The 18,798-nt window shown below is 40.3% G+C and overlaps 2 protein-coding genes across 3 annotated transcripts; both read left to right on the plus strand.

Annotated features, from left to right (window-relative positions):
- Positions 1-1,302: 1,302 nt before the first annotated feature.
- On the plus strand, positions 1,303-3,233 carry LOC122397787. Of its 2 annotated transcripts, XM_043397187.1 has the most exons (4): positions 1,401-1,518; positions 1,632-1,716; positions 2,648-2,899; positions 3,031-3,233. In XM_043397187.1, the coding sequence occupies exons 2-4, from the start codon at positions 1,690-1,692 to the stop codon at positions 3,163-3,165; spliced, it is 414 nt and encodes a 137-aa protein (XP_043253122.1). In that variant the 5' UTR covers positions 1,401-1,518; positions 1,632-1,689; the 3' UTR covers positions 3,166-3,233. The 2 variants fall into 2 exon arrangements, with proteins under 2 accessions (XP_043253121.1, XP_043253122.1); XM_043397186.1 differs by lacking the exon at positions 1,632-1,716 and having other exon boundaries at positions 1,303-1,518.
- A 1,777-nt stretch (positions 3,234-5,010) lies between these two features.
- Positions 5,011-18,109, plus strand: LOC122397829 (laminin subunit beta-1). The gene is made up of 15 exons (XM_043397261.1): positions 5,011-5,275; positions 6,924-7,053; positions 8,114-8,158; positions 8,574-8,660; positions 9,533-9,758; positions 9,845-10,141; positions 10,403-10,965; positions 11,053-11,232; positions 11,309-11,634; positions 11,772-12,182; positions 12,405-12,600; positions 12,686-13,132; positions 13,203-13,713; positions 13,785-14,868; positions 15,335-18,109. The coding sequence occupies exons 2-15, from the start codon at positions 6,987-6,989 to the stop codon at positions 16,304-16,306; spliced, it is 5,412 nt and encodes a 1,803-aa protein (XP_043253196.1). The 5' UTR covers positions 5,011-5,275; positions 6,924-6,986; the 3' UTR covers positions 16,307-18,109.
- The last annotated feature ends 689 nt before the right edge of the window (positions 18,110-18,798 follow it).

An 18,798-nucleotide genomic window follows, 5' to 3' on the forward strand; every position in this document is an offset into this window, starting at 1 on the left:
CACCAACCCACCTCTTTATCCCCCTAGACCGCAGATTAGAACGCAACACTAGTTACTCCTACACAGCAAAAGTTATATTCTTCAGATCAATGCAACAAATTATTTGCACATAAACTGCAGGAGCGAAACTATAAATGTTTGATTGTAGTGTGACTCTTCTAACAGACTTTTAGTCTCCTAATGAAGAATTTCGATTGAATGCTAGTTTTTATCTATGTCATTGTTGGACATATGTATATGATGGCATCATATATCACATATTTTTTACAAAATTATAATAAATTACCGTTAATTATGAATACAATTAAAGTTCATTAGGAACGCACGTTTCTTCCTTGCTTCTCTCCTTCGAAGTGCAGGAGTGAGAAGGAATACTAGGGACAGAAACAAATTTCTAATAGGAATTTCCTAATGTGTAATTTAGAATGGTCGAAAATGCGTTCCTATGTTGCGCGTCCGGCGGCGTATTTCCGAAACTTCGTAGGGAATTCGGCGGGGAACGCTGCCCGTGGAGTGCTAAGGCACTCTGCTCCTTGGACGCGGGAGTTTCAAACGGAGATCGCTAGATAAGGAAAATAATAAATGGATAAAACGATTTTAACACACGTAAATAGAACTTTAATTAACTCAATAAAGGAATATAAAACAAAACAACCAAGATTTCACAGGAATTATTATAACCCGTTCGTACACTTCCGCTCTCTTAATTCAAAATGCTTCTCTCTTTAATCAACTCAATTAACTAACTCAAAAAATACAAGTACGATCTCGCTTAAGTTACAATGCTACGTCCGTTCACTTTCGATCTCCGGATTCAAGTGTCGCTCTGCCGGCCGGTCGAGGCCCAGCCCACACGTAGGCCCCTCCCGATCGTCTTTTCTTTTATTCGGGCCGGGCGCAAAACTCTCGCACGCGCGTTCCTCGGCACACCCCCCATCCCTCGAGAACGGTCCTCTGCGGCACGTGGCCGTTATCGGCTTTTGCACGCAGCCAGTTTCCGGCAATCGATAGCGCACGGCCCAAGTCCTGGAATTACACACCTAGGAGAAGGGATCAAAGGGGAGCTCACGACTATCCAAACATCCGTCTCCAATAAATTATTGGCTAATCTATGACCCGAAGTGAAGTCATTAAAAGAATCTCTAACCACTTTTAAACCGTAGAATTGGCGCGGACTCCACTTTGTCTCCCTTTCCTATTACATTCGTGTAATCTGATTTAAACCTCGCGCCCCCCAGAGCTTCTGCTACACGGCGCCAGGCGGCGACCGCAACACCTAAAATCCTAACCTGTACTGTATAGTTATTTTAGTCTTTCCTTCGTTGTTATTTTTAGGAAGCTTCGTCTTAAGATCAAAATTTAATCATGCGGAATATTGAGATAAAAGCAAAAATTGATGATCCAGAGCTTTTAGTTTCTCAAGTAAAACAATTAACTAATGCAGATAGCATTATTATAAAACAACATGATATATTTTTTAAAGTAGAAGAAGGAAGATTAAAATTACGCATATTCGAGGTAAAAGTTGTTTTAATTTCAAAGTATTATTAGTAATTTTCTTCAACTTCGTACAATTTAATTCTGATAAAATAATAATGTCACTTTTAAATAATAATCCATTATTTAACCAGTTAACTGTGGCACGCTCGTTTGAGAGCGCGCACCGTTTTGTGTCGCCAGAATCGAGCCATGACGAGTATACTCGTCAATCACAGAGTAAGTTGCGCTGGTAAGATATTGGATCAAAAGGATGGGTTTATTTTATAAAATTGACAATTTTATTAGTAATATTTACTTATTTGTTTAACATACACATATATTACATACATATTAAACTAAACACGCAATAAAAACCCACTCGATAGCTAGATATCTTCGGGCCAGTAGGTATCAATAGGCTCAGCGCCTGGTCGGTGTCACGCATTTGTCCCATGACTGACCATACCTGAAGGAACCCTATTATAAATCAACTTTCTGACTTTTGCCTTTGCCCCTTTTAGGCTAACATCTAAAAAACGTTATCATTGCACATAAATAAATTCGTTATGCGAACTGGTAAGCTGTTTCAGCCGGTGCATACGGGGATGCATAAGTTCATCTCAAATTATTTATATTTTTTATTTGCTTGTTTTATTCCGCCATGGCCTCAAAATATTCTAAACATCTTGAAATTTAAGAATATGTTTTGTTTTTCTCAAAAATTACAATTTAAATAGTCAATGGTAACTACTTTATAGGCATGACGAGTATACTCGTCAATACACAAAATCGTGCCACTTCTCCATGACGAGTATACTCGTCAATCACAGTTAACTGGTTAAAGGCGACTAATTAAATGAATTTTCTATTTATTAGTTACTTCAGTCTCATCTAATATATTTTTCTGTTTTCTGTATCTATGACGTATTTTAAAGGAGGTTTGTTGTCTTTATTAAAGAATAGGTATATAAATTGTGTATATTGCTTGTTAATTGTGAAGGTAATTAAATAGATGTGTGGGTAAACTAAACTTATGTATAAGAGGTTTTAAGCAGTGTTTGTGTTTGATTAATACTCTATTAGAATGTGATAGCTCAATAACAGTTATTAGTTACTAATTGAGATATGATTGGACATATAATACAAGAACTGTCTTTTTTTCATATAGGATGGTTCAGGGGAATTACTTTATTATGTAAGATGCAATCAATTGGGTCCAAAACTTTGCACTTATGAAAAGGTACTTTTGAATCATGTTCAAAAGTATCATGCTGATACCTGTGTTAACCTGAAAAACATTTTAACTAAATCAAATGGTATCATAGGCACTGTAAAAAAGACTAGGAAATTATATATGATTGATCAAACTCGTGTTCATATTGATGAAGTTGAAGGATTAGGAAATTTTATGGAGTTAGAGGTTTGTAGTAGAGCAACAAAACCATCACTGAACATGTTACAGAACTTTCTCAGTACCTAGAATGAATTAAAATATGATAATTTAAACATTGACTATTCGATAGGGATGTATTATTAGTATTATTATTTCAGGTAGTTTTAACAAATGAACAGGATTTGAAAATTGGAGAGAAGATTGCTCAAGATTTAATGGCTAAGTTTAATATAAAAAGTGAAGATTTAATAACAGAATCTTATATAGATTTACTTAGTAAATCTAATGTATAATTGTAATAACACATAATATTTCTTACTGTACCTCTGCAGCAGCATTATATTGTATACAAGACCAACATATGACCAAAAATTGTTTTTTTCTTTGTATGGTAATATTGAAATAAAAATAATCATAGTAAAAATTGTTTCAATGTATCTACTCTAGACGAGTGGGAAGACGATTATTTTGACCATTTAACAAGTCAAAGAAATTGGTTCTTAAATGTACGAGTTATTTAATGAGATTCTAATGGCGTTAATCGACGGTGCTATGTTGTCTTGTCGATTGAAAGAGGAGAAGAAAAATGTAGACCTGCAAAAGAGGAAAGGCGATGGTACTTTACTATCATAACCGGGATACGTTCTAGTGATAACGCCGCCCACGCTTCTCTTCCTTCCTCTTCGATGATCACATTCGCTCGTCACATTTCGCGCGTACGTGATCTAATTCAATACCGCCTGTTCGTTTTTAAGGGCACTGTACTGTGTTCTCTTTGTTTCGTTATTGTACAAAATATTTATAGAACGAAAGAGCAGATGGAAAATATTTAAAAATCTAAGACATTTAAATAAAAACTAAATATTTCGGTTTACTGATCGAAATGATGAAAATTTCATGAATTTCAATTTCTTATTTAGAACGTGTGGTAATAATGAAGAAAGTAATGAAAGATTTTAGTATTCGAGCAACATATTTTCAGATTTAAAAGGCAAAGACACTTTCCCGAGCGATGGCGTTGAATTGCCACCATAGAAGGACCTACGATTATAGTTAACGACAGAGGTACTGGCCGGTCTCAATGGTTTGGCATGCCTACCATAAACCATTCTGCAGAGAACCGAAGGAAAACGAATACAAGTGTGCTGCACGTGTGAACAGCAGCCGACCGGTTGACGCAAGGGACATTATGGTACGTTGGCACGGCTTGTTAACGTCACATGGAAGATTCTTTAATTTCTAAATATTCTTCACATTATAAACAATTCTTATTGTTACACATCGATTATAATTAATTTAATTTTGATAGATCCTCATCCTCCTGTATGCTTGTTACACGACATTTTATTAATGCAACTGTATTTCATTAATATAAGTTTCATAATTTATACTATAATAATTACTTATACAGAATATTTCTTCAGAAGAGAATTATTTCAATTCGGTTCTGTTCTTTGGCTTTGAAGTATTTTTTTTTTCAGCACGATAGTAAATATTTCAGTATCAGTACGCGAAGACGATCGGAGCCGTATAAAAGAGAGTGCGCGAAGTATAACATTTGCGAACAGTGGTTTATTGTACTGCGCCCGTAATACGATACGTCAGACTCCGTGCTAATTACATCTCTGCTTACACTTTCGTAAACTTACACGTTTAATTCATGCAACGGTTAAAAAAACAAATATGTAGAAATTACAGAACAATCAAGACCAATGTATGTTCCTATAATGTTCCAAACGTTCACCCACGAGTAAAATTAAAAAAGAAGAAAATTTATTATGTACATGTATACATGTTAAAAAGATATTATAAAATGATTTATTCATTTACTGTATAGTTATAGACGATTAACTAACAAAAGAAGTAACAATAATATTAATTGTTGTTCCAGAGGAGGCCTGTAAGTTAACAATAACGAAAAAGGAACGGGCATGTATAACAACGAAATTGTAAGGGGCTAATCCACCGAAAACCTTTTTTCTGCGTAACGCCCCCGCATCGTTCCCCCACTCGCTCTCTCTCAGCGTCTGTCATTCTTTCTCTGGGGCCACCCGCCCTTTCCCCCCGACCTGTATCACCACCCTCGTCCCGACAATCGAGAAAGGAGCCTCATTCTACGTACGGCACTGGTGGCTGTCGGAGGTTCTCCTTAACAGAGAAACGGTGCGAGAGACGCGTCACCAGGCGTCCACGGCGTTGCTCTCGTTCATTCTTGATCCAGTGATCGGCTTCGGTGTATCGTTGTCCGCGGGGATCGATCGTGCCCGTAGGATCGTTCGATCGATCAGTTTTTTCGAGTGTCGATCGCCCCGTCGTGGTGGATCGTCGAGATCTGACGGATTCCGGAGCCAGAAGCGTTCGTGAAAACTAGACACTCTGGCACTGGGAGATACACCGAGTTAGGTAAGACGATTCTTGGGAGCTGTTATTAGTATTCTTTGTATGTACGTTCCTCGGTGCGTTTGTTTGCACGATGTTTGACGTTCAGACGCAGAACTTCGCGATCGAAGGCTGATTTAATATGGTATTCGCCGAGATGGACTCTTTTATCTGGTGCATTATTGCAACGAATTAAAAATAAAAAAACTTTTTACGCGCTCTTCGTTCAACAGGAATTAGAATTTAAAATATAGTTTACGTATATGAATTAAAATAAAAAATGAGAATTTTGTAAAGAGAAAGCCTATAAATTAGACAATGAAAAATGGTCCATATCATTGAATTGAACTTTTACTTTTATCTTCGTGAGTTTAATAGAAGTTGAAAGTATTTGTATTCAAATCTAGTATAAATAAACACGTACATATAACACATGCCCCACAAGCGGAAATACCATTTTTCGGCAAGAAATTCCGGTCTTAGAATATAAAGCTAAACTTATTATCAAGTTATTGAGTTATGTTATGGCGGTTGAGAGAAAGCATTATTTTGTTGTTTAGAAAGAAATATACAAATATACGAGCAGATCATGAAAATACGAGTTTGTGTGCGCTGAAAAGATAAAGTACAACAAATATTTGATTATCTAGCATTCAAGATAGCGCGAATTTGTTTAACTTGTTTATAGACAGGTACCATTAAACGAAGTATTCCTATACAACGGAGGGTTTCTTTCATCTTAACACGTTCTATAGAAACATATTTACATTCCAGCAATTGTTTGTTTATTGAGTTCCTCGTTAGTCTAAACAAGCATGTCTTTATCAAGGTTTTCTATCGTAATAATCCTCTACGACGAGGAATAAAGATATAACTAATGATATCACGACAAAATACTTTTTAGTTATATTCAAGTAGATGTTTTCAACTTTAATAAAAGGCATGCTTACTCAGATCAACGAAAACTATAATTACAAATTCATTCTAGGTAGTTTTATCGATTAGATTTATGCTTTCCAGAAGTTTCTCGCAAATATTTGTTTAAAACGAAGATTTAGCTATTGATAAATATCTAACGCTCCGAATACGCGAATAGCACCGGTTTTGCACGGTCGTTGAACCGTAGACGATAAATATTTGTGAAATTAGAGTTGGTTAGTTGATGAATTTTATTGAACGCGAAAATGGAGTGATCGAAATGAAAGAGCGTGTTTTTATTTATATTTATCTCGAACGTCCTCGTCCATTGCGTTTCTTAATCAGCGATGCATTTATTTTTTGTTAGATCAGAGTATTTGACACCAGTTTATGTTTCGAGCACCAATATTACAATAATTATTAACGGCGTAGCGAAATAATTGATAATTCGAGTGTGAATCGAAGGGTCTTTAGTTTCCAGTGAAGTCGTAAACTCGAGACTTCATTCAGATGGGCCCAGGAAACGAACAATCGCGTCGGTAGACGATTAGGTTGCTTTTATGGCTATGACACAAATACGATATACGCAAAGTAAAAATATAGCAGAATTGAAAGGAAAGGGACTTCTAATCTTTCCTGGCGTTAGGTTTATCTTTCGACTATATAGAGTTTGTTGAGCTATCGTTAAAAAAAATTACGCGAATATAAATTAGCATGACGTTGTTTTTGTTGTCATTTTTTTTTTTGCTTTCAGATGGAACATAATGCACATGGCTTAGGCTCGGTCGACAAAGTTTAAACGAGGGAAGGAGAAAAAATGGCTCAAATAAATTCTTATCAGGCGATCCTTGCAGTATTGTTATTCGTATTAACTATTGTTTCAAGTAAGTGATATTCAGCAACGCGCGATCCTTTCCTTTTGTTTATCGAAAATATTACATCACGTATATCTATACGATGTTAATAAAATTTTGTTGTACACGAGAAAGAACTTGCAGATAAGATTAACTATAAATGGATCGTAACGAAAATGTTTGCATTGGAAATTAATTTCACGCGGCCACAGATCGTCTGGAATTCTTTTTGAAAGGAAAACGAAATTTCCTGGTTAATGGTTCCGTCGATTGTGAACGGCTTTCAGAACGAAATACATGGTTGGAATTCGTCTATTCATGATCACAACGGGCTTTCCATTCATTCCTCTTACGAGAAGACACTTTATCCATTACGATTAGATAGCGATTCGACCCCTCGACCCGCCTTTCTTCGGAACTTCTCAAGTTTATTTCGGTCTCCAAAATCTAAGCGCCCTAGAAATCTAAAACACGAATACCAGAAGATATTAAATGGCATATTCGAAACTCACTAATAAATCGCGGTGAAATTTCTTACTTAAACAAAAATGAACAGTCGACGAATGGCTTATTGTATGGTGAATCAGAGCTCGAATACACTTCGATCTAAAAATCTAAAGCATGGAGACTGGAAGACATTAAATGGCATATTAAAAATTCATGAATTAACTAAGATTACAAAAGTTTATTAAAAGATGTATGAGTGTCTATAAAAAAAACACTTAGGTTGGTAATTTATTATTTTATAATATTGATAAATGATCAAAGAATAATAAAGTAATAAAGATGAATTATGAGCAATTGTAAATTAACAAAATGAGGCTTTTTGCTAGTTTTTCTTCGATTCAAGGGTTTTCATTTGTTGTAATAATTTCCAGAGACGCTACATCATAAACATCCGGTTGTCCCTTGCGATAAACTCTACCGGTAGTAGAACGCTACTTGATAACTACACATTCTAAATTCGTTTAAAATTTTCTCCGAGAAATCATACTATCCAGTTCCCTTTTAAGTTTCCAAAACGGTTTCAAGCCAGATGAAAAAAAAACAGGAATTCGTCCACTGCTAACGACATTACTTTTCTCCTTAGATGCTGCGGATCTGCAATATCCCAGACAAAGAATTCCTGTCAGAGGTGAGTTGTATTTCTTTATTTAAAAAAGAAAAAGAGAAAACACGTGATTCAGTCATTAATATTTTACCCTATAAATATACATTTAAAGAATCAACGTTACCAAGACATTTAATATCAATTGTATTACGAAACAATGTACGTTTGAATAAAACAAGTTTTCAGTGATGAAAATTATGCTTTATAATTACTCCGAGATTGCACCAATTGTTTTCAAATTTTTAAGCTTATTCTCTCATGTATCCAGGTAAAATGAAATCTAGGTTCTAGTAAAATGAAAGTGAATTAAAAGACTGAAAATATTTATGCCTGTGTGAAACCTTGAGAGAACAGATTCTGGTACAATTTCTTTTGAAACATCGACGTAAGAATACGTAGAACTAGATTAAGCATCCGCGATAAAAACGGGGTGTTATAGGATCGGTCCAGAGAGGAGATATGTCACCCACGGAGGTGGCGGCAGAGCGCCATAATTGGCCAAGGCAGACTGTTCCTAGTCCAAGAGGTAGCATTCTCGCTGGTTCCACAGAACAATTAAAACCAGCATGATAACGTTGCATACAAAAATTAATCTTCCTTTGTTTCTGCTACGCGCGTTATTTTACGCGAAGAATGGTAGACAGCGTGTCACCAAATTTTCAGCAACAGCCATACGTGTCAATAATTTTGTGACTGTTTCTTTTCAATGGTCGCCACGATTTTTTGACAGACTTTTAACAATAAGAACAAAGTGCAAACATTGATGAAATACATGATATGTCAATCTTTAATATTACACTTGTTGATTGAACGATGCCCAACACTTTGACGGCCGCTGTCACGTGTACGTGACTTCACTGTTCCAGTCGCCATTTATTCAACTTATTTTTTTGTGCAGGTTCTAGTTTTATCTTGTACACTTACATCTCTATATTTGTAATTTTTATAGAAAGCTATCTAATGATATTTACGGCGATTTTCTCAGCGATAAAATTACCCATCAAAGTGTTAAAAAATCGTGGTTACGACGAAGACTTTGTACAAAGTGTGTAGTAACGATTATACTTCCATTAATTCGAATAATAATTGTTAACAAAGATCTCTTTTTAATACAATAACGCGGCGAAACGGTCAAAGACGATTCGAGACACGCGATATTCGTTTCCCTTGCCTTGTGTAATTTTGGTTGAGGTGGTGTCGCGTGGACGACTAACACACGGTCTCTGGGAGTTCTGTTAACCGTTGTTTACCGGTGTGAATAACAAATGTTGCCTCCGTAGCTGGTGATGTAACGTTACTCGAACTGGCTGAAGGGATCGGAGATAACCAAATATCGTAGCTAACTCGATCCTTTTCCTCGAGTACCGCGACTTCTCTGACTGTCTTCGTTGTTCCTAGGCTCGCACGCGAAGAAGAAGCATCCCTGCGAGCAGAGTTCCTGTTACCCCGCGACGGGAAACCTGTTGATCGGTCGTAAACATCGATTGGAAGCGTCGTCCACTTGCGGTCTTCACGGTCCCGAAAGATACTGCATCGTTTCGCATCTGAAAGATCGAAAGAAGTGCTTCTTCTGCGATGCATCGTTACCGAAACAACGACACAACATCGAGAACATCGGCAGCACGTAAGAAAGAAATCAACAATTTTTAATTGCTACCAAATTTCAATCTGTATTTAAATAAATGGTGGTTCAATTTATTTTATTTTTAGGGGCTGGTGGCAAGCGGAAAATGGCGTCGAGAACGTCTCGATACGTTTCAATCTCGAGGCGGAGTTTCACTTCACTCACATCATCATCCGTTTCAAAACGTTCCGACCCGCGGCGATGCTGATCGAGAGATCCTACGATTTCGGAAAGACCTGGAAAGTGTATCGATACTTCGCCCATAATTGCGACCAGTACTTCCCTGGCGTCTCCATCAATCCACCCCAGAGACTCACCGAAGTTATCTGCGAAACGCGATACTCTGCCGTGGCGCCATCGTCAGAAGGTGACGTTATCTTTAGGTAAGCAAAACATCTAACATAAACAGCGGATAACCCAAGCGCGTGGACGTTGATAACGTTATGGGGTTCCGTCGATGAAAGATGAAAAAGGAGAGAAGACGGTCGAAGAGCGTATATATACGAATCGAGGGTCGATCGAGCGCTTGCGAGAAGAACTGTCCCTCTGGCGGAAATTACGCGAGGCGATGGACCCCACAACGTCAACGCCAGCGAGTTAATTGATACTGTATGCAAACTCATAATTTAATTTCGTATTTTCAGAGTGCTGCCTCGAAACTTGGAGATCGATAATCCCTATTCAAAGGAAGTACAAAACCTGTTGAAAATGACGAATCTTCGTATCAACATGACCAGATTGCACACTTTGGGCGACGATCTCCTTGACGATCGAGCGGAAATTCGCGAGAAATACTATTATGCTATTTCGAACATGGTTATTCGTGGATCGTGCTCTTGTTATGGCCACGCGTCCAGGTGTCTTCCTTTACCTGGTGTCCAGAACGAGGAGGACATGGTGCATGGTAGGTGCGAGTGCACCCACAACACCACGGGGCTCAACTGTGAGAAATGTCAGGATTTCTATAACGATCTACCGTGGAAGCCAGCCGTTGGCAAACAGACGAACGCTTGCAGGCCGTGCAATTGCAATAATCATTCCACCTCGTGTCACTTCGACGAAACCGTTTACGAGAGATCAGGAAGAGTCTCGGGCGGAGTCTGCGACGACTGTCGTCACAATACTCGCGGTCAGAACTGCGAACAATGCAAACCGTTTTATTATCACGACGTCACGAAGGACATATCGCACCCCGAGGCTTGTCTGTGTGAGTTCTAGGATCCCATATATCATTTTCCTTTGTTTAGAGTACTATATGTTTAATATTAACTTTACTTACTATTTTGCTTCGTAGCCTGCGATTGTGATCTCTCTGGCTCGTTGGACGACGGGATCTGCGACTCCAGAACCGATCCCCTCAGCGGAGACGAGTCTGGTCGTTGCCACTGCAAAACGAACGTGGAAGGTCGTCGCTGCGATCGTTGCAAAAATGGCTACTGGAACTTCGACCCAGAAAATCCGGAGGGTTGTCAAGGTTTGTGCGTTCCGTGTGAAAGTTTATTGCAAAATCAGTTAGAAAAATATACAGCAAGAGATTATTTTCTACTTAGCTTGTACCTGCAATATCTTGGGCACCATCGACAATCGCGGATGCAACATGGTCACTGGCGAGTGCACCTGCAAACGTTTTGTTACTGCTCGCGACTGCAACCAATGTATTCCGGAATATTGGGGCTTGTCGGAGGATCCAGACGGTTGCAAGCCGTGCGACTGCGATCCAGGCGGCTCTTACGAGAATTCTTGCGACGTCATATCCGGCCAATGTCGCTGCAGGCCCCACATCAGCGGCAGAACCTGCAATCAACCTGAGCAGAGTTACTACACCGGGTCTCTGGACTTCCTGATCTACGAGGGCGAGTTATCGAGGGCTACAGACGTAATCAGTTTTTTATTTAAAATATATTCATTTATTTCTTAGTTTTCGATGAAAATGGAAGAGATTAGTATACCATTTTTTATAAGTGCATAGCTTGCACAATTGTTTATATATTTATGTATTTGCTACTTTGACAGAACTGCCAAGTGGTGATCAGAGAACCATACCGCGATGGCAGAAACAGTACTTGGACCGGAACAGGATTCATGAAGGCGTTGGAGGATTCGATGCTGAATTTCACGATCGACGATATACGTAAAACTTTGTTTTACGATGTGATCATACGTTACGAGCCCGTTCAGCCTGGGGTCTGGGAAAACGTTCAAATATTCATCGAGAGGAACGATCCAGTGGATCCTAGCGGTCCTTGCGGCGACTGGAGACCGGATGACGACACGTTGTGGGCACAGTTACCAGTACGATCCAGGAGCGTCGTCGCGGAACCCTCCATATGCTTAGAAGAAGGGAAACGATACAATCTCCTGTTGCAATTCCGTAAATTCCAAGGCCACACGGAGACACCTTCGGCTTCCATTTTAGTCGACTCCGTAAGAAACATTCTGATCATTTTTATTGAATCGTACGTAACACTTGAGGGGTCCATTGCCTCCCGTACTCGCCGCCAGAGGGACCATTTCTCTCGCAAGCGCTCGATCGAGCAAGGACACCCCAAACACTCATTTACTCGATACAAATTACATTTTATAGCGAATCAACAACGAACAGTTTGATATAATTTTATACATTTAATTTTTCTGTCGATGGTTTAGATCGTTTTAAGACCGAGAATAGACGACATACCATTCTTCAAGTCATCCGGTATCGGTGAACTCCGTCGTCAAGAATACGAAGCGTATCACTGCAGTGAATTCTTCAACGACATCGCTACCGTGTGGACCAACGTTCCCGAGGTCTGCAAAAAGTACCAGAATAGCATTGGTTATTTCGTGTACGACGGCGCCCATTGTAAGCAACCGTTGCTATCTTCTTTAGACGTGTTAATGATTTCAGTTAGAAGGTGGTAAAAATACGTCGTGATTCTCGATTTCAGCTTGCGAGTGCAACGAAACCGGATCTCACAGTTTGCTTTGCGAGAACTATGGGGGCACGTGTCCCTGCAAACCGAACGTCGTAGGCAGGCGATGCGATCGCTGCGCGCCGGGAACTTACGGTTTCGATCCGGAAGGTTGCATTTCGTGCGACTGCGATGGCGTAGGAGCTCTGGACAATTTTTGCGACGTGGAGACCGGTCGGTGCAAGTGTCGACCGAATACCTACGGTAGAACTTGCGGACAATGCGAGCCTGGATTCTGGAATTTCCCACATTGCCAACGGTGCGAGTGCAACGGCCACGCCGAAAGCTGCGACTCGAAAACCGGAGCGTGCATCAACTGTCGTGATTATACGACCGGCCACAACTGCGATCGATGTATCGACACGTACTATGGCGATCCTAGACTCGGAGTGGACATACCTTGCAGAGCCTGTCCTTGTCCAGGTAAATGGGACAAATTTTAACGGGAGATTCTAGAGGCCAATTATTTAATTTAAAATATGTTCTAACTCAGGAACCTTGGATTCCGGCCATTCTTACGCCGAGAGTTGTTCCCTGGACTCGATGACCCACGACGTGATCTGCGAGTGTTACGACGGTTACACCGGCCCCCGTTGCGAAGCCTGCGCGGAGAACTACTTCGGGAATCCCGAGGTTCCCGGCGGCAGCTGCGAACCCTGCAATTGCAACAACAATACGGACCTCCGTCGACCTGGGAACTGCGATCCCAACACTGGTCGTTGCTTGCAATGTCTGCACAACACAGACGGAGCGAATTGTCAGATTTGCAAGGCCGGCTTCTACGGCAATGCGCTCGAACAGGATTGCCAAGTATGCGGTTGTGATCCTTTGGGGACCGACAGCAACGCTGGTGGTCCTTGCAACCACCGAACCGGCCAGTGTCCTTGTCTGCCCCACGTTATCGGTCAACTGTGCGATTCCTGCGAGGAAAACCATTGGAGGATCGCCAGTGGCCAAGGTTGCGACCCTTGCGAGTGCGACGCCGTTGGAAGCGTCTCCGATAGGTTTGCGTTTTAATCTCAACAGCCACCAGAAATTTGTTTACGAGCTCTGACAACGTTCTTTTTTTGATTAGATGCAATCCTTTCGACGGCACCTGCGAGTGCAGATCCGGTTTCGGCGGAAGGCAGTGCAAGGAATGCCAGACGAACTACTGGGGCAACCCGAACGTCGAATGTTACGCTTGCGACTGCGATCTGTCCGGCTCGTCGAGCCAGCAATGCGACAGGGAATCCGGGATGTGCGTTTGCAGAACAGGAATCGGGGGCGAGAAATGCGACAAGTGTTATCGAGGTTTTTACGGGAACGCGCCCCAGTGCATACCCTGCGGCGAGTGTTTCGACAATTGGGACATCACGCTGACGGAGCTGAAGAACAAGACGGACCTCGTGATCGAGGAGGCATCCAGGATCCAGAAGGTGGGGACCACTGGCGTCTACAGCGAGGAATTCGACGACATGGAGGAGTCTTTGGTTCAGGTGAGGGCGTTAATCAGCAACGCCTCCATCAGGAGCCAGGATCTGGACGAGCTGAACGACCTGACCATAGAGTTGAACAAGAACGTCTCGAAGTCTGGCAAGAAACTGGAAGAAGCGAACAGTCTTCTGGAGAACGTCAGCCAGAGAGTGAACCTAGGCGACGCGGCGCTGAAGAATCTCAAGAACAGGACGAACAATCTGCACCAGACCGCCGCCGATCTCAAAGAAAACGCGACCAGGCTGCAGGAGGGTAACGTGCAAGGCGCTCTGAACGTTACGCAACAAATGGCGGAGCAGTCGAGGCAGGCGGAGAAAATGGCGAACGACACCGGGAACGTGCTAGCGGACGCGGAGAGGTTCAGCAAGCACACGGAGACTCTGCTCTCCAAGAACCTCGACTCCGTGAAGAACGCAGGGGAAATGAACAAAGAGTCCCTGGACGCGATCGCCCGGAAACTGAAGACGTTCGACGAGATTATGCCGGTCTTGAATCTCGATATGTGCGGGGACAATGTCACGGACTGTAGCAGCGTCTGCGGCGGAGCGGATTGCGGTTTCTGCGGAGGATGGTCCTGTAACGATGGCGCTCTCACGAAGGCCAGCCAAGCTTTGGACGTGGCCAAGAAACAGGCGGATAAGATCAAGACTCACAAGGAAGAGGCTGAACAGCTGTTGCGTAACGTACGTTCTTGGACTTCTTTAGAAGTTACGGATTTAAACTATCAATACTTTTCAAGAGAAGAGGTTGATCTAGAACGAACATCTAAAAAGAAATTACTATTAGTATACAGGTCTGTTAGGGGGCAGGTTGAATGCTTCTTTTTATTTTCTCAAAGCTTCTGTTAGGTCTATCTTTATCAGAAAGTCTGTGGGGATTCTATTGATGAACCCTTAAGTGGATTATTGGGGCAACTGGGATCCTTCACAAGTTTAAACTAATATTGTATAATATATGTAAAATAAAGGAAAGGAGGAAAATTGATTTCCATTTATCAATTTGGTAAAAATCAACATTAAATAAAATAATTCAGTTGAGATTGAGAATCCACTTAAGGGTTAAATTTACCAATTTACTAATGCATTGGTTAACCCAGTTACATCACAAAATTGAGAACTAAATCCTTGTTACTGTCCTTTTCTTCTTCAGATGATTCAAGTGAAGCGAGACGCGATGACGGCTAGGTCGAACGCCCAGAACGCCTTCAACTTCGCCAGGAACACGCGCAATCTGTCCGACAGGGTGACGACGGACCTCTCCGACGTGAACAAACGGATACGAGACTTGCTGGAGGAAGATCAACCGACGCCAGCGATGATCAGAGACCTGGCGAACGAGGTGCTGACCAAGAACATTCAGCTGAAGCCCGACGAGATCAAGGACCTGGCGAGCCGCATAAAGAGCATCGTGGGCTCTCTGACCGATTCGGAGAAGATCCTCGCTGACACCAGGGACGATCTTATTCTGGCTACGAATCTGCAGGAGGAGGCGAACGAGGCCAAGAAGGACGCCATCGAGAAACAGACTCTGGCCAACAAGGTGGTGGTGTTACTGAACGAGGCTGAGAAAGCTCAGGGTTTGGCGCAGGCGGCGATCAATCAGGCGGAACGCGACGTGAAGAGGTCGGAGAAGGACCTGGAGGAGATCTCTGAGGTGACCAAAGGCGCGCAGATGCAAGCTAATAGCACCACGCAGACTGTCGATGGTTTGGAGACCCGTTTGAGGCAGCTGCAGACGCAGTCCGTGAAGAACAACTACACGCTCACTCAGGTGATCGGTGATCAGGCTAGAAACGTGGGCGAGGAGGCAGAGGCCGTCGACGTAAAGACGAGGAAACTCGGGGAGGATTACAAACGGGTGGACGAGTCGCTGGATCTGAGAGTGAACAAGAGCAAGGGTAATATATTGAGGGCGAAGGAGTTCCTCCAGAGGGCCTCCAAGCTCACGGCCGACACGTCGACGAAGCTGAAGGATCTAGACGGCATGGAGAGCGTGTACAGGGACAACGAGAAGATGCTGAGCGATCTGATGATCGAGGTCGACACGTTGACCGACGAGATGGAGAAGCATCTCAAGGAGATCGAGCAGAAGGCTCAGCAGTACAGGCAGTGCACATCTTGAGAGCACGCAATGATGAAACGTTGATCGAAACTTTCGATTGCTCTTTACGAAATCGAAGTTCGACGAATGTTCTTTTCGAACCTTCGTATTCTTTTGTTTTAACAAGTAACATTTTTTATACTCTTTGGATCCGAATCTTTCGCAAAGCGTCGGTCTCGAACGCCTTTGAAAATATCAACGAGGTCGGTGCTTCGTTAAACAGTTTTTTTTTTAAAGAGAAAGTATGAATATCGCCATAAAAATTACGGAGAAGATGAAACGTAGGGTATAGACGAATAAAATAAATTTTTAAACGAGAGCAATACCCTACAAACGTATCGCGAATTTAGCTTCGAATTTGGAGTTATTTTTCCAGTGCCATAATTGCAAACGAAGGGGCCATTTAATCGTTAGAGACATACAGCGTATGTCTACAACAAATATATATATATTTATACAAAAATTTTCGAAAGTTTAACGGATCGTATTTTTTAATTCTCTTTTCCGAATTTATCACAGCGTGAAAATGATCCAAAACTATGCAAGATTTTTTTTTAACATCGCCATACTTGTATTTATATTTTTTATGCCATGACATGAAATAAATTTGCGACAACGATGCTTACTTTGAGAACCACTCACGAAAAGGCAAGGAGAAATTTGCAGAGAGTATCATTGATCGGATGAGTCAGAGATGTGTGTTTAAAACGAATTGATAAGAGCATAAATGCCATTCCATCCCGCGTCCTCGGCGTCGCTTGATTCAATAGACAGCGCGTTATTAAAAATTTGTCGAACTTTTAAATAATTCGATACTAGTAATCGCTTTCAGTGTCAGCGATTATTTATTAGCGTTTCGTTCGATTAAATCGGTGAACCGACCAATTAAAATTCCAACGATTACTAACGTTATTTTATTAATGATTATTATTTATTTCAAGCGGGCGTTTAAGTTCTTGACAGTACAGTTTGATCACTAGTCGACGATTCGGAAATTAATAAATAGCAACTGAATCATTTTCATTGCAACTTAGCACTGCAAAAGCCGAATATTACTCGAGAAAAAAGAAATGACTGAACTAGTTGTAACGCAGAGTTAAGACATCCACATCGACATTTCACGCACAATAGATTCGATCGTTACAAAATAAGTTTCTGTACTTATACGGTATATTTACGTTTCATTTATAAATAATATATACGAGACACTGTGCAATAGTTAACGCAAGGTAGATAGAATTTTCTAATTTCAATAGCCTGTAAATATACAATATGTCTTTTCGCCAAACTGCATTTTTTTTTATACATGTTCTTTTAATAATAAATAATAAACGTGTTTACGTGTTTACGAAGGTTTACGTTTAAATAAAAACTTTTGTAATATGAATTTCATATATTTTTAATACATATATATACCCGTATGAACAACTGCACGCACGTGCATACGTTTTGTGTTCAGTATGGGAGAATTTCAGAGGGAAGTGTAATGTATGTTGAAAATTTGATATGATATGCGGTTTTTGAAGGTGAAGAAAATCTGGAGTTAACAATCGAAGAGATTCAGGGAGGCGTTGGAAATATATAAAAAAGAATTCCGTAATGGAAAATGATTATAGATATTTATAGATCGATATTTTAGTTATAATCGACGTATTGATATTGTTAGCGGTGGCCATTATCGAATATGCGCTCTTGCACGGGCAAAAAATGGAACAACGCTATTATTAAACCAAAAGTTTTTAATTGTATTTAATAAGTAGTTACGTTTATGCGACGATAGAGAATTATATATTAGAGAAATAAATAAAATTGAAAAATTAATAATCCGGGCAATCAGAATTTATCACTCCATTCGATTCAGTTTTAAATAACTTCATCAATAGCAAGAGTGAAATATTAAGAAATAAAACGATCGAAATTGAATTTTCAAGCCACGTACTTATGAATATTAAACAATTTCAACGAATTCTATAACGAAGAATATAATAATGTTTTGTGGTATGAGATCTTAAAATTCCTTTGATTTTTGTGATTACTTATTGACAATAGTAATGGTAATCTTTGACAAGAAATTTGAACTAGCTTCATATTCCGTAAAACATCGTCGAAGAAAATCCTTATCCCAGTAGAAACGATAAAATTTGGATAATGGACAAATATAAAAGTCTGTAGGTTTAAGTACGATAACAGTATTTCCTTAGCTTGCTTTTTTATCGTTGGTAAAAAGACGGTAAGGACAAACCGGAAATACGAAAACGTGTATGATAAAATTTTTCTACCATTAGGAATTTCATCGTGGAATATAAAATTTAAAGAATTGAAAAGGATCTGAAAATCTAAAAATACAAATATTAAAAACATTTATTTTAAATATTTAAATTGTTTTTAATGTTGTTTTTAAAAATTGTAGTATTTAACATTTTTCTGCAATAATTGTAGCCTTTAAAAAATTTAATTTATGCGTCGTAAATTAGTAGCGTGGGAACATTTGTCGCGTAATACTTCGTCAGGGG

This window comes from Colletes gigas, unplaced genomic scaffold, assembly GCF_013123115.1.
Source record: "Colletes gigas isolate AHSC1104 unplaced genomic scaffold, ASM1312311v1 Colletes_gigas_Sc00010, whole genome shotgun sequence".
Lineage (NCBI taxonomy): Eukaryota > Metazoa > Arthropoda > Insecta > Hymenoptera > Colletidae > Colletes > Colletes gigas.